Below are 16206 nucleotides of genomic sequence, written 5' to 3'. Positions count from 1 at the left end.
TAGTTTCATTTAATAGACACTGCTGGCTGTCAATGTATATAAAATGCATTACAAATATCCTGGAGTTTTATTCTACTGCATTGTCCACTACCTTGCTCCACTCTCGGCCACCATGAGGCTTTACGGTTCCAAAATGGCTGTGTCCAACTTCGAAAACGTGTTTTTTTGGATTCTATATTTGTTTGTTGTGCTGAACGAACTGCATTAATATGAAGTATAACAACCGGTGACGTGAAACTGATATTTTATTGGAAACCGCTAGAAAATACGTGCAAAGTTAAGCGGTCACAATTGTGATCCAGAATGGCGTATAGAACGAACCCCAAAAGCTGAATGAGGAAAATGAATGGAAAGAGGAGGTCATCAAACAATGATTGAATAGACTGAACCAATGAGATTACTAGTAGCTTGCGCTACTGAAATATTTGCCAATCATACAGATCATATCGGGGCAAGTGCTATCTTTGTACATGTTCCAGGGTGCGCGCACAGGAGAACATTTCCTGCCCTGATGCATGGTGGTCGAACCGAAGGGATTGTTGGAAATTTTAGAGGTTCGTATAAATGTGGTTTTACCCAGTGTGCCTTTCTACAGCCATATCCAGTTTGGGAGACGGAAGGGGATAGCTGTGCGTAGCGTTTGATAGGAGAAATATACTTCATTAAACCATAGTTTAAATCATGTATTGTCTAAAATGTTTTATTATTCGCTAGCCCACATGCTAATTAGCACTAGCAAATGATTTGTCCGCGCTCTTCTTCACACTAGTAACAGCTGCCTGCTAACTAGTTAATATTAGCAGTTCGTTTAAGAGGCTAACTTATAACCTCGATTTCCCCATTGACTGTTTCCTCAGCTAACTAACTTGCCTTTTCTCAACATTGGTAGATACATGAATGACGAACTAGCTAGCTAACTTAGCTAGTTACAAATGACCACATTGTCGGTTAGCTAACGTTAATCGAACAAAAACTGTTCTCAAGTTAGCTAGCTAACGTTTCTGTCAAATTTAGTTCGTTAACTATAGCTACCTAGGTATAGGCAACAAAGATCCCATACCAATCACATTCATATTTGATACGGTAACGTTATGTCTGTCACATAGCTAGCTGAAGCTGCACTGTTGACTGTCCTATCAAATTCCATCCAACTTGGCAACAACATGAACTGTTGAATCTGCGCAGCTCCTGTCTACTGTTGTACAACATGTCAGCTGAAAGCAGCTGGACGTTAGATTTTTATTATTAATCTACATATGATCTAGTAATGCAACAGACACTGCTGCCCAACTGAATAAACTGGGTCTATTCACATCCATAAGTTACCATTGTGCATATGACTGCAAGAGCTGTATGGAAAGTGTCTGACTGCACCCAATGCAGCCACACATACAGTGAATATAACGTGTGTGTGTTCGTCTGGACAGAGCGACAATGCTGTTGGCTCAGATTAACCGGGACTCCCAGGGCATTGCAGAGTTCCAAAATGCAGGTGGAGACACTCAGCAGGTCACCCTCTGTTTGGCAGAGGCTGTTTCAGGTGAGTTCATCCATGCCTTTCCATTTATCGGTGGGGATTGTGCCAAGTTGCCAGCAAAGGAAAAAGTTACACATGCTGTTGTACATCTAGAGCCAGTTTTTTTCATTTGTTTATGGTTGTGCCATTTTTGTTCAATAGATGGCGATCAGATGGACATGGACACTGTGAGTTTGCAGGCTGTGACCCTTGCAGATGGCTCTACAGCTTACATACAGCACAACCCTAAAGGTAACTAAAATGTCAATCATCTCCATAAACATACAGTAATGGAAAGTGGCCATGAAGGTATTGGCTTGACTAACAGTGAACACTACCCCATAAAGTAACCCCCCAAACGGTCTGACCATGTAGAAAGAATTGATAACCTTACTTACATTTTTTAAAAACATTTTTTAGTCATTTAGCAGACGCTCTTATCCAGAGCGACTTACAGTTAGTGAATTTTTTTTTTTTTTTATACTGGCCCCCGTGGGAATCAAACCCACAACCCTGGCGTTGCAAACGCCATGCTCTATCAACTGAGCTACATCCCTGCCGGCCATTCCCTCCCCTACCCTGGACGACGCTGGGCCAATTGTGCGCCGCCCATGAGTCTCCCGGTCGCGGCCGGCTGCGACAGAACCAGGATCTCTAGTGGCACAGTTAGCACTGCGATGCAGTGCCTTAGACCACTGCGCCACTCAGGAGTACTTGGCCGAGTCATGACAGATTTCTTCTATCTTTTGATTATTATCATGATTTAGTCCATTATTTGATGAGAGCAGTCTGATTGAAGAGTGCAGTCTCCATTTCAGATGGCAAGTTCATGGATGGACAGGTCATTCAGCTGGAGGATGGATCTACTGCATATGTCCAACATGTATCAATGCCAAGAGCAGGTCTGTTTTCCTCTTATCAATGTTAATTATTGCTGTGTTTTTTAATGAATCATTGCTTATTTTGTTTTAAAGTTAGGCATTTTGCTTATTCGTGTCACTATTCACTGTAAGATGAAACTGTATTTTAATGGGAAAAGTGATATAATATCAATATTTCCCCATTTTTACTTATAAGAGGAGGCCAACAGGTGGACAGGATCCCCTTTGTGTGATGTAATTGGAGGAGATGGTCTGAGACTTGAGGATGGTCAGGCAGTGCAGCTGGAAGATGGCACAACCGCTTACATCCACACACCAAAAGGTTTGTCTCCCTCTTAAAGCTGCAACATGTACGTTTTTGGGCGACCCGACCAAATTCACATATAAATGTGAATCATAGAACTGTCATTCTCATTGAAAGTAAGTATAAGAAGTGGTAGATCTGTTCTATATGCACTATTTCTATGCTTCCCGTTCTTAAGTTTAGTTTTTGTGTCTTTTACTTTCGGTTTTGTACATCAGCTGAAAATACAATATTATAGAAAATATATTTCAGAGGTTTAGATTGTACAGTGATTCTCTACATTGCTTGTTTTGTCACATAAACTGAAATTAGGCAAACTTTGATAGTTTTTTAAACTAGGAAATGGCTGAGCGATTTCTGCATATTGCATCTTTTTAACTTAGTTTATTGTTATCCTTTTGTCAATAAATGTGTTTTTACCCAGTGTTTCATATTTTTTTTCATGAGAAATTTGGATGGGTAAATAAAAAAATAAAAACTTTTTGCCATAGGGTATTAAACTTCACTGAAACTCCCTCACAGATACCTATGACCAGAATACCCTGCAGGCTGTTCAGCTGGAGGATGGCACCACAGCATACATCCAGCACACAGTACAGATGCCCCAGACCAACACCATCCTGGCCATCCAGGCAGATGGGACAGTGTCAGACCTGAACACTGATGGAACCCTCGACCAAGAGACCATCAACGTGCTGGAACAATACACCACTAAGGTCGTTTGCTATTGACATTGCATCTTAACAGCTCATCAACTCAGCATTGTATGCCATTTTCGAATACCTCATCTGTGTTTCTGAGGTAAAATGGTCACTGGTTATTTCCCCTTTTGTTTTCTCAGGTGGAAGCTGATGATGTCAACTCTGTACTGATGAGAGCCGAGCAAGATTGTGGTGTGCAGATGCAGGTACTATACTTCTCATGTTTATCTATGTCATATCATATTTACCACCAGCTTACATTGGATACATATTTCTTTCAGATTGTGCTTCAAAGGCAGAGTGGTCGTAGTTCTAGGGAGCAGCCTACAGAGAAATCTTTCCGCTGTGACTATGAGGGCTGTGGGAAACTCTACACAACAGCACACCATCTGAAGGTAAAGCACACTCACTCCCTAAAAATGACATCTTGAATGTACACTACGGTCAAAAGTTTTAGAACACCTACTCATGCAAGTGTTTTTCTTTATTTTGACTATTTTCTACATTGTAGAATAATAGTGAAGACCTCAAAACTATGAAATAACACATATGGAATCATGTAGTAACCAAAAAAGTGTTAAACAAATCAAAATATATGTTATATTTGAGATTCTTCAAATAGCCACCTTTTGCCTTGATGATAGCTTTGCACACTCTTGGCATTCTCTCAACCAGCTTCACCTGGAATGCTTTTCCAACAGTCTTGAAGGAGTTCCCACATATGCTGAGCACATGTTGGCTGCTTTTCCTTCACTCTGCGATCAGACTTATCCCAAACCATCTCAATATGGTTGAGGTCGGGGGATTGTGGAGGCCAGGTCATCTGATGCAGCACTCCATCACTCTCCTTGTTGGTAAAATAGCCCTTACACAGCCTGGAGGTGTAGTGGGTCATTGTCCTGTTGAAAAACAAATGATAGTCGCACTAAGCCCAAACCAGATGGGATGGCGTATCGCTGCAGAATGCTGTGGTAACCATGCTGGTTAAGTGTGCCTTGAATTCTAAATAAATCACAGACAGTGTCACCAGCAAAGCACCCCCACACCATAACACCTCCTCCTCCATGCTTTATGGTGAGAAATACACATGCAGAGATCATCCGTTCACCTACACCGCTTCTCACAAAGACACGGCGGTTGGAACCAAAAATCTCAATTTTGGACTCAGACCAAAGGACACATTTCCACCAATCTGATGTCCATTGCTCGTGTTTCTTGGCCCAAGTAAATCTCTTCTTCTTATTGGTGTCCTTTAGTAGTGGTTTCTTTGCAGCAATTCGACCATGAAGGCCTGATTCACGCAGTCTCCTCTGAACAGTTGATGTTGAGATGTGTCTGTGACTTGAAGGTTTTATTTGGGCTGCAATTTCTGAGGCTGGTAACTCTAATGAACTCATCCTCTGCAGCAGAGGTAACTCTGGGTCTTCCATTCCTGTGGCGGTCCTCATGAGAGCCAGTTTCATCAAAGCGCTTGATGGTTTTTGCGACTGCACTTGAAGAAACTTTCAAAGTTCTTGAAATGTTCCATATTGACTGACCTTCATGTCTTAAAGTAATGATGGACTGTAATTTCTCTTTGCTTGTTTGAGCTGTTCTTGCCATAATATGGACTTGGTCTTTTACCAAATAGGGCTATCTTCTGTGTAGCTCAGTTGGTAGAGAATGACTCTTGCAAAGCCAGGGTTGTGGGTTCGTTTCCCACTGGGGGCCAGTATGAAAAAAGTATGAAAATGTATACACTCACTAACTGTAAGTCACTCTGGATAAGAGCGTCTGCTAAAATGTAAAATGTATATCTCCCCCCACCTTGTCACAGCACAACTGATTGGCTCAAACGCATTAAGAAGGAAATAAATTCTAGAAATTAACTTTTAAGATGGCACACCTGTTAATTGAAATGCATTCCAGGTGACTACCTCATGAAGCTGGTTGAGATAATTCCAAGTGTGTACAAAGCTGTCATCAAGGCAAAGGGTGGCTATTTGAAGAATCTCAAATATAAAATATATTTTGATTTGTTTAACACTTACATGATTCCATATGTGATATTTCATAGTTTTGATGTAGTTACAATGTAGAAAATTGTAAAAATAAAGAAAAACCCCTGAATGAGTAGGTTATCTAAAACTTTAGACCGGTAGTGTAGAATGAGTCAGATTTAATTGATCCAAATGACTGATCTGTTAATCTTGTTTGATTTTCTATTTTCTGCCCTCTGCAGGTACATGAGAGGTACCACACAGGTGACCGGCCATATCTGTGTGATCACCTGGGCTGTGGAAAGAAGTTTGCTACAGGTAATAAATGACCTTCAGACTAATACAAAGGTCATAAAACCTTTTGAGATACAGTGGCTTGCGAATGTATTCACCCCCCTTGGCATTTTCCCTATTTTGTTGCCTTACAACCTGGAATTATAATGGATTTTTGGGGGGTTTGTATCATTTGATTTACACAACATGCCTACCACTTTGAAGATGCAAAATATTTTTTCAATTTCCTCAGTTTGAACAATTGCTCACTCATTATCTGAACAATGTCGGTCAGTGTGACTGTGATCCATAAAATGTACAGCACGCGTTTCCAACTCAGCAAAATGTGTTTTTTCCCCAAAAGGGTATGGCCTGAAAAGCCACATCAGGACACACACTGGTGAGAAGCCTTATCGCTGCCAGGAAGTGCACTGTGCAAAGTCGTTCAAGACGTCTGGTGACCTCCAAAAGCACATCAGAACCCACACAGGTACAACATTTATCCAGAGTCAGATTTATACCTAGTCTTATCCTTACATATGCAATCTACAGTGTACAACTAGTTTATTTTTATTTTTGCTGTCCCATTTGGATTATAAATCATGTGATCATGCTGTTAGAAATGATCTCATCCATGAACTTGAAGAGGTCTTGAACAAGCTCATCATCCCCTCTGTACTGTAGGAGAGAAGCCATTCATGTGCCCGTTTGAGGGGTGCGGGAGATCGTTTACTACCTCTAACATCAGGAAGGTGCACATTCGCACACACACAGGGGAGCGGCCTTACTACTGTGCAGAGCCTGGCTGTGGGCGAGCCTTCGCCAGTGCCACCAACTATAAGAACCACGTGAGGATCCACACAGGTATGTAGTCCTTCTGTTTCTCTTTATGTTAAAAGTCACACAACAACATTATTCAGTCCTTTTGTAGTGTGGCGTTTTACACTGTGATTAATGAATGGGATGAATTTACAGGAGAGAAGCCTTACGTATGCACAGTCCCAGGCTGTGACAAGCGGTTCACAGAGTACTCCAGCCTTTACAAACACCACGTTGTCCACACACCATGCAAGCCCTACAACTGCAACCACTGTGGGAAGACCTACAAGCAGATCTCCACCCTGGCCATGCACAAACGCACAGCGCATAATGTCACAGAGCCCATTGAGGAAGAGCAGGAGGCATACTACGAACCCCCTACAGGTCAGGCTTGGAAGTCAACACCACCTTACACAGATGTATTAGTCATCAATGGATGACTTCATCTTATTTGTCTTTCCTCTCCTCTGTTTTTTGTCTATTTTGGGGAGGGGAAAAAAAGAACCCAGCCTATGTGTACACTGGCGTAACTAGTGGTAACATAATAACCATACAGGTAACTGCCAAAACAAAGGAAACGGCAACATAAAGTGTCTTAATAGGACGTTGGGCCGCCAGAACCGCTTCAATGCGCCTTGGCATACAAGTGTCTGGAACTCTATTTGAGGTATGTGACACCATTCTTCCACGAGAAATTCTATAATTTTGTGTTTTGTTGATGGTGTTGGAAAACGCTGTCTCAGGCGCCGCTCCAGAATCTCCCGTAAGTGTTCAACTGGGTTGAGATCTGGTGACTGAGACACACACCCTTTAAACCCCATATGCTCCTTTGAGACCCCTCTTTCAAAGTCACTAAGATCTCTTCTAGCCATGGTAGCCAAAATAATGGGTAACTGGGCATTTTTATACATGACCCCTAAGCATGATGGGATGTTTTTTAATTAGTTAATTAACTCAGAAACCACACCTGTGGAAGAACCTGCTTTCAATATACGTTGTATCCCTCATTTACTCAAGTGTTTCCTTTATTTTAGCAGTTACCTGTAGATTACCTCGAAAGTCTGACGTATACCTCACGGCACAGTGTTTAAAGGTTGACTCATGGTGAATCGTTGACTGCTGTTATGCCCTTATCAGGACTGCAACCAGAGTAATGACTGAGTCACGAGACGATTATTGAGAAATGTCATTGTTGTTATTCCATGTGATTCAGAGGCCATCGATGATCCCTCAGTGAATTTTGCCCCGGTTGAGGAGGAGGAGTCCTGTTTGGAACAGATGACTGAGACTGAGGCCATTGGTCAGCAGCATGTGCAGCTCATAACACACTCCGATGGAACCCAACAGGTTAGTATAAAAGAAATGGACCCTACACACTAATTTAGTCATTTCACCGGAAGTGTACCACACCCATATTTATAGACATAGGACAAGCATCAATTAGGGTGGTCTATACATATTTAGGTTGAAAGGGGATTTTTATATATGCTGTGTATATGTATTTATTTATTGAATATTATAACTGTATAGACATTTATATCAGGTAGACAAAACGTATGTTAATACCCAAAAGTGGTTGTCATAATAATAAATGAATCAGATGGCATTCACAGGAAATGGCTTAAAGGATCAAACGTTGTTTGTTTGTGAATAAAGGTGCGTGTTGGAGCTTATGAGTGTGCAGGCTCTATTTATTTTATACTTACTTTTTTCGGTCCTGCACCCCACTAAAGGATGTGCGTTTGATCACACTTGACTACCCAACAGGTTAGCAAATACTGAACTAGAATGAGCATATTCATTCTATTTCTATGTAAGCAACCTCTCTTAATTCATGTCTCAACAACCCCATTTATCCCTCTACATCTACACACCTCTATACCCATGGAACCATACACTGAGTATGTTTACATGCACACTAATAATGAAATATTAAACTGATTATGGCCGAGGGCAGAGTATGGCATTAGTACATGTAAACAGCTTAATCGGCGTTCCAGCAGTGTGTTTGATCTGTGCATGTACCAGCACCAGTAGTGCAAGCCTTCCTCTTATGCGCGAATGAAGTGAGTTTGGCAGTGGTGTAAAGTATTTAAGTAAACATACTTATGTCGTTTTTTTTAGGTATTACTATTTATGTTTTTGACATCTTTTACTTCACTACATTCCTAAAGAAAATATTGTACTTTTTACTCCATACATTTTCCTTGATAACCAAAACTACTCGTTACATTTTGAATGCTTAGCAGGACAGGAAAATGGTCAAATTCACGCACTTATCAAGAGAACACGTGGTCATTCCTACTGCCTCTGGCCTGGCGGACTCACTAAACAGAAATGCATCTTTTGTAAATATTATCTGAGTGTTGGAGTGTGCCCCTGGCTATCCGTACATTTTCAAAACAAGAAAATGGTGCCAACTGCTTTGCTTAATATAAGGAATTTTAAGTGATTTAATACTTTTACTTTTGATACTTAAGTATATTTAAAACCAAATACTTTTAGACTTTTACTCAAATAGTATTTTAATGGCTGACTTTCACTTTTACTTAAGTAACTTTCTATTAAGGTATCTATACTTTTACTTAAATATGACAATTGGGTACTTTTTCCACCACTGGAGTTTGGAAAAACTGAAAGTATGCATCTTAAATAGTTTTCACATACAAACTTTATACATTGAGTGTACACAACATTAGGAACACCTTCCTAATATTGAGTTGCACCCCCTTTTACCCTCAGAGCAGCCTCAATTCGTCAGGCATGGAGTGTACAAGGTGTCGAAAGCGTTCCACAGGGATGCTGACCCATGTTGACTCCAATGCTTCCCACAGAAGACTGCTTTGTTTAGCTGTACAATAATTAATAGAGGGCAAATGGTGAGTTACAGTTAAAGTTACACTTAGGTTGGAGTCATTAAAACTTGTTTTTCAACCACTCCACAAATTTCTTGTTAACAAACTATAGTTTTGGCAAGTCGGTTAGGACATCTACTTTGTGCATGACACATGTAATTTTTCCAGCAATTGTTAACAGATTATTTCACTTATAATTCACTGTATCACAATTCCAGTGGGTCAGAGGTTTACATACACTAAGGTGACTGTGCCTTTAAACAGCTTGGGAAATTCCAGAAAATGTCATGGCTTTAGAAGCTTCTGATAGGCTAATTGACATAATTTGAGTCAATTGGAGGTGTACCTGTGGATGTATTTCAAAGCCTACCTTCAAACTCAGTGCCTCTTTGCTTGACATCATGGGAAAATCAAAAGAAATCAGCCAAGACCTCAGGAAAAAATGGTAGACCTCCACAAGTCTGGTTCATCCTTGGGAGCAATTTCCAAACGCCTGAAGGGATCACATTCATCTGTACAAACAATAGTACACAAGTATAAACACCATCGGACCACGCAGCTGTCATACCGCTCAGGAAGGAGACGCGTTCTGTCTCCTAGAGATTAACGTACTTTGGTGCAAAAAGTGCAAATCAATCCCGGAACAACAGCAAAGGACCTTGTGAAGAAGCTGGAGGAAACCGGTACAAAAGTATCTATATCCACAGTAAAACGAGTCCTATATCGACATAACCTGAAAGGCCGCTCAGCAAGGAAAAGCCACTGCTCCGAAACCACCATAAAAAAGCCAGACTACGGTTTGCAACTGCACATGGGGACAAAGATCATACTTTTTGGAGAAATGTCCTCTGGTCTGATGAAACAAAAATAGAACTGTTTGGCCATAATGACCATCGTTATGTTTGGAGGAGAAAGGAGGTGGCTTGCAAGCCGAAGAACACCATCCCAACCGTGAAGCACGGGAGTGGCAGCATCATGCTGTGTTGGGTGCTTTGCTGCAGGAGGGACTGGTGCACTTCACAAAATAGATGGCATCATGAGGAAGGAAAATTATGTGGATATATTGAAGCAACATCACAAGACATCAGTCAGGAAGTTAAAGCTTGGTCGCAAATGGGTCTTCCAAATGGACAATGACCCCAAGCATACTTCCAAAGTTGTGGCAAAATGGCTTAAGGACAACAAAGTCAATGCTACCAAATACTAATTGAGTGTATATAAACTTCTGACCCACTGGGAATGTGATGAAATAAATAATAACTTAAATAAATCATTCTCTCTACTATTATTCTGACATTTCACATAATTAAAATAAGGTGGTGATCCTAACTGACCTAAGACAGGGAATTTTTACTAGGATTAAATGTCAGGAATTGTGAAAAACTGAGTTCAAATGTATTTGGCTAAGGTGTATGTAAACTTCCGACTTCAACTGTATATAGTGCTTCATAGTGTATAGTAAAATATGTTACATGCCTTTTCATTCCCAGGTCAGTATCTCGCAGGCTGACATGCAGGCGTTGGGAAACACAATTACCATGGTAACCAGTGATGGCACCACCTTCACTGTTCCTTCCCATGAAATGCTTAATGCAGATGGAACACATTCAGTCACCATGGTAGCAGCAGATGGTACAGAAGAGCAGGTGAGTTTTACTAAAACTTTTACCACCATGATCTGAAATCCCCAAATGTGTACCTGTGTTGTTTAGTTCTGTTCATACCTTAACATAACTAGAATGATGACTAGTGATTCTATTTATATGAACACGCCCACAGCAAACACACATAGAACTGGGTACTTTCCAATTAATCGGCAAAACTCCCTCTTCAGACTTTCCAATCAATCTCACTTGTGATGCGTTTTGGACTTTAGATCTTAATACATGTTGGAACTCTTTTTTCCCCCCCAGGTGGCCATTGATTTGGCCTCCTTTCAGGACATGCAGACAGAGGAGGGGGTTCACCCTGTCACTCTGTTAGCCACCTCAAACGGCACACAGATTGCTGTCCAGGTAGGGGACACCTGTGACACAACACCACTCCCTCCAACACAACATATAGAGACAAGCAGGGCACACTATCTTCCCATTGGCTGCTGAGAGGCATAGCGAGTTCATATGACACTGCAGTAGCTTTAACAAACAGCTGTTTGTTAGCCTAACTCACAGCCTCACAAAGAACTACAGTGCATTCTATTGTATTCACTGAGCTGCCTGCAGCAGTGTGAATCTGAGATCAGGCATCTTTTTGTATTGACCATCACTAAGGGTCCTATTCAGTCTTGAGGTACACGTGTTCTAGGAACTCTGCACCGCTCCTGTCTATTCCAAAGACTGCTGACTATTCCTGACAAAACCATTGGTAAATAGAAACAAAAACATTCAAAGTGTGTTGATTTATTTATTTATTTGCTTCCAACGATCACATCAGTCCTTCCATTGTGATGTTAATACAAAGTGTTTTAAGTAAGTAAGGTTAGTCTTTACTCATCCCTGTAGACTCCACCCAGTCAGTCTACTGTTATGTAGGTTTGCTTCCCTTTGACGCCTATATGAGCTACTGTTGACTGCAATGGGAGGAGCCTTAGTTTTGATTGATTTAAACTAAACCAAAGTAATGACGAGATTTTGTATTATGTTACTTACACCTGATCAGACCATCAATTTTGCATAAATAATATTCTGTTTTCTCACTGTGTGATTTCAACCTTTCTGTTTCTTAGCTCAGTGAACAACCCTCACTCGAAGAAGCCATCAGAATCGCATCAAGAATACAACAAGGAGAGATGGGATTGGAAGATTAGATAAGATAAGCCTTTCAGAACTATGACTTCTGTTGAAATATTTGATTTGATGAGAACAACTGATCTATACAAATTCTACAGTTTCCTGACTCAAGGGTATTGTTCTTAAATCAAAACATGGAATTCTTTATTAAGATTTGTAAATAGACATTTTGATATGGCTGCACAAAGAGTCTGTAATGCTGAAACATCCATTACATTGAGTAAGATGTGTGTTGCTGCATGAATGAGATTAAGAAATGTAATGTGTTTTTGGACTTTTGGTACCATTTTTTCCATGTGTGAATATTGTATTCTGTGTATATACAGTAAATAGCCAATGTTTTGAATCCAGCATATATTTTAACTTTGAATATGTACAAATAATGGATAGACATTGGATGTTAAATAAAGCAGTACAATTCTATATATTTGCACTAATTGCTTTTGTGATAATGTTGTGGATTTATCATCTGAAATCTACTTAATTACTATTGAAACAGGATATTGATTAGTATTTTATTGAATTTATTTGTATGTGTAAGACTCAGTATGATATTTGTTTATAGCAAGTGCTACATCATCAACTCATACTAATATGTGAGCAGTTGACAATTCTTATCAACATACATTTATTTCAATTGACTGATTTCCTTATATATGTAAGTCAGTAAAATCTTTGAAATTGTTGCATGTCGTGTTTATATTTTTGTTCAGTATACATTGAAACCTGTCTGTCTTTTATATTTTTTCAAAGTCCACTGCTTAACATTGTGTGTGTGTGTAGAGTGGAATTAATATTTAAAGACATTGTAACCATTCTTTTCATAACGCTCAGTCCCTCTATAGTAGTTCACTAAACTACAGAGTATGTTGTCCGTTGAAGTTGTTGTCTCTGGCTTTTTTATATCCGTTTCAGAATTAATAATAACAAAGTTTGTGGTTGTTTGAAAGGGTCTGATCCACTTTAGGCCAGGAGTGTTTCCAATTCACATAACCCGACAAGAAAAACTCCAGCCCTATAGTCATAGCACATGAAAAGGGAAGATATCTATAATGATAATATTTTGTCATAGCCTACGATCAGGATCCAGAGTTTTACCTGACCAGGTCATGAGGTCAAGAAAAACTCAAGCCCTCAGAAAATAAAATACAAATTTGCCACATAACTTTAGAACCTGTGGTGCAACCTCTGCATAGTACAAGTGGGGGGTGGGCATTTCCTCTTTTGTTCTCTATTGCTCCTCAAGCAAGGAGGGAGGCCGATGACATCCGTATTCCCATCAAACCAACTCCTTGAATGCATCCTACTTTAAGTTTGCAGTTGTGTCTAAAAACCACTATTTTGCTCAAACCATACTTTACTGTATTTACACTTGGGATATTGCTTTTCAGCAGGAAAAGTTAAACAATTTCTGGAGGATGGTAGGCATTCAATTCAAGGTAACGAGAGTGATTCATCCTGTTCCACCACGCCCCATGCCTTCTTCCCGATAAAGAACTGGCAGACATTCAAGGAAGTAGTATCAAACTGGAAATTCCTTATTTTCAGACCATATCATTCCAGTTAAGGAGACTGATTCATCCTCTTCCTCTACACCCCACCCCTCCTTCCCCCATGCCATCCCTCCTTCATTGTGATAGTATTTTCATCATCCTGACCAACGAGGAAGAGCTCTCTTCTTTTGGCTCTGGTTCTAAGGATCACAACAACCTCATGTCCACACAATGTGTGACTAAGGTTTCTGGCAGAGCAGTCAGAGGTATTGTTCATTTTTATTTTTATGATGACATCGTGGAATTTCATGATGACCGGAGAGGAATGGTGTGTATTGCAGTGTGTCAAGTACAATAGGGATATTCTGAGGTGAGATCAGGCTGTAAGGACAGCTCTATCTTTTTTCCAAACATTAATGTAGCATATTTTTTATGTCATGGAATTACAGGTGCCTCAGTCAGTCACATTGTATGGCCTCCTGGAGTCCTAAAGTAAACGTCATTCTGACAGTAATAAAGTTGTTTATTTGGCTTGATTTTTTCTCCAGTTTTTCCTCCAGTGATTTTGTAACTTTTCCTGTTGAAAACGATATCCTAAGTATACATACAATAAAGTACACACACTAAAGGGTAAACAAAAATGTTTTGAGCAAAATAGTGTTTATAGACACATCTGCAAACTTCAATTAGGAGGGCATTCAAGAAGTTGGCTTGTTGGGAAGTCGTGATGTCATCGGCCTCCCCCTTGCTTGAGGAACAATAGAGGAGCAATAGAGAACAAAAGAGCAAAGCCCCCTCCCCCCACTTGTGCTATGTCATGACTTACCTGGACCACCTATTGAGATGTGCCTTTTGTTGAGTTAAACCGGTCGTTAAATGAGGTGAAAAGGAGACTGGAGTGCCACTTTAAATGCACATTTTCCTAGCAGACACATTGACAGGTGACAGTAGAGTTCAGTGGGATTGAGGCACATGCTAATTAATATGGCCACAATATTTGGAAACAGTGCCAAAAGGAACAAACTAATGTCAGCGAGCTAGTAAGGATGCAAAGACTATACAGAGTTACACATAATATGTGAATGTGTCCCAGGAGCTGAACAATAAAACAACATGAAAGAAGGACATTTCTGCAGACTAAACAATAAAACAACATGAAAGAAGGACATTTCTGCAGACTGAAAAAACAACACAAAAAGAAACATTTCTGCAGACTGAACAATAAAACAACACAAAATAAGGAAATTTCCGCAGACTTTGGTCTTTTTTTGGGCTAGGAATCACAAAGGTCATGAACCCCAGTCTGTCAGCAAGGAGCTCTCCCATTGTCCTGTGTATGACCCCACACTGGGACTGTGTTCCTCAAGGTTCCGTTTTTTTCGGTGTTCCTCAAGGTTCCGTTTTAGGACCACTATTGTTTTCACTATATATTTTACCTCTTGGGGATGTTATTCGAAAACATAATGTTAACTTTCACTGCTATGCGGATGACACACAGCTGTACATTTCAATGAAACATGGTGAAGCCCCAAAATTGCCCTCGCTAGAAGCCTGTGTTTCAGACATAAGGAAGTGGATGGCTGAAAACTTTCTACTTTTAAACTCGGACAAAACAGAGATGCTTGTTCTAGGTCCCAAGAAACAAAGAGATCTTCTGTTAAATCTGACAATTCATCTTGATGGTTGTAAAGTCGTCTCAAATAAAACTGTGAAGGACCTCAGCGTTACTCTTGACCCTGATCTCTCTTTTGTCGAACATATCAAGACTGTTTCAAGGACAGCTTTTTTTCCATCTACGTAACATTGCAAAAATCAGAAATTTTCTGTCCAAAAATGATGCAGAAAAATTAATCCATGCATTTGTTACTTCTAGGTTAGACTACTGCAATGCTCTACTTTCCGGCTACCCGGATAAAGCACTAAATAAACTTCAGTTAGTGCTAAATACGGCTGCTAGAATCCTGACTAGAACCAAGAAATTTGATCATATTACTCCAGTGCTAGCTTCCCTACACTGGCTTCCTGTTAAGGCAAGGGCTGATTTCAAGGTTTTACTGTTAACCTATAAAGCGTTACATGGGCTTGCTCCTACCTATCTTTCCGAGTTGGTCCTGCCGTACATACAGGGACGGCTTGTTCAATAGGGCGATATGGGCGACGCACTGCCAAACGGGAAAAGGAAGGGATTTTTTTTCTAATCAATTATAAAAAAAAAAAAAAAAAAAAATTATAATTTTTTTTTATAAATTTATAAAAAATTATATCACGGCAACAGCAGTTATCAGTGTTCACGTCTGATCTGCCAGCCACTAAATGTCAAATCAGGCTAAAGTCGTGCTTCAAATGGCCCCGCCCGTTTTTTGGGCGATTTCAGTCAGGTTGAAAATCGCCCAGAAGTCTCTCATAGCCTGTCATGTAAAATCTATTTTTTTTTCACATTTCAAAGCTTTCAATACATTCTCTATGGGTGTCTGTGTGCATGCACTTACGCCTTTCGTCATACGTGACGTAACGTTGAAACGTAACTAAGACAATGGCGGCTATCAGCGTCTATGTTTCGACCTGCAGTGTGGCGTTATTTTATGTTTTTAATTTG

General features: G+C 40.1%; 1 protein-coding gene across 2 annotated transcripts; it reads left to right on the top strand.

The window, feature by feature from the left end:
• The first annotated feature begins 393 nt into the window (after nucleotides 1-393).
• Nucleotides 394-12801, top strand: LOC121563002 (zinc finger protein 143-like). 2 transcript variants are annotated; one of them, XM_041875094.2, is made up of 16 exons: nucleotides 394-554; nucleotides 1428-1540; nucleotides 1679-1768; nucleotides 2335-2418; nucleotides 2594-2719; nucleotides 3224-3417; nucleotides 3543-3608; nucleotides 3684-3797; nucleotides 5624-5699; nucleotides 6019-6144; nucleotides 6339-6518; nucleotides 6630-6857; nucleotides 7687-7820; nucleotides 10819-10974; nucleotides 11242-11343; nucleotides 12054-12801. In XM_041875094.2, exons 2-16 carry the CDS (start codon nucleotides 1435-1437, stop codon nucleotides 12132-12134), a joined length of 1863 nt encoding a protein of 620 aa, XP_041731028.1. In that variant the 5' UTR covers nucleotides 394-554; nucleotides 1428-1434; the 3' UTR covers nucleotides 12135-12801. The 2 variants fall into 2 exon arrangements, with proteins under 2 accessions (XP_041731028.1, XP_041731027.1); XM_041875093.2 differs by having other exon boundaries at nucleotides 397-554; nucleotides 2323-2418.
• The last annotated feature ends 3405 nt before the right edge of the window (nucleotides 12802-16206 follow it).

Source organism: Coregonus clupeaformis, unplaced genomic scaffold (genome assembly GCF_020615455.1).
Source record: "Coregonus clupeaformis isolate EN_2021a unplaced genomic scaffold, ASM2061545v1 scaf2643, whole genome shotgun sequence".
In the NCBI taxonomy this organism is placed as follows: Eukaryota; Metazoa; Chordata; class Actinopteri; order Salmoniformes; family Salmonidae; genus Coregonus; species Coregonus clupeaformis.
Note: the sequence above shows the minus strand (reverse complement) of the source record. Positions and strands in the feature narration are given on the sequence as shown.

Excerpts from the sequence above, each read along its gene's own strand:
- LOC121563002 (XM_041875093.2), top strand. The coding sequence starts at position 1,435 with ATGCTGTTGGCTCAGATTAACCGGGACTCCCAGGGCATTGCAGAGTTC. Across the intron at positions 7,821-10,818 it reads ACTCCGATGGAACCCAACAG|GTCAGTATCTCGCAGGCTGA; the intron begins GTTAGTATAAAA and ends TTTCATTCCCAG. Across the intron at positions 10,975-11,241 it reads CAGATGGTACAGAAGAGCAG|GTGGCCATTGATTTGGCCTC; the intron begins GTGAGTTTTACT and ends TTTCCCCCCCAG.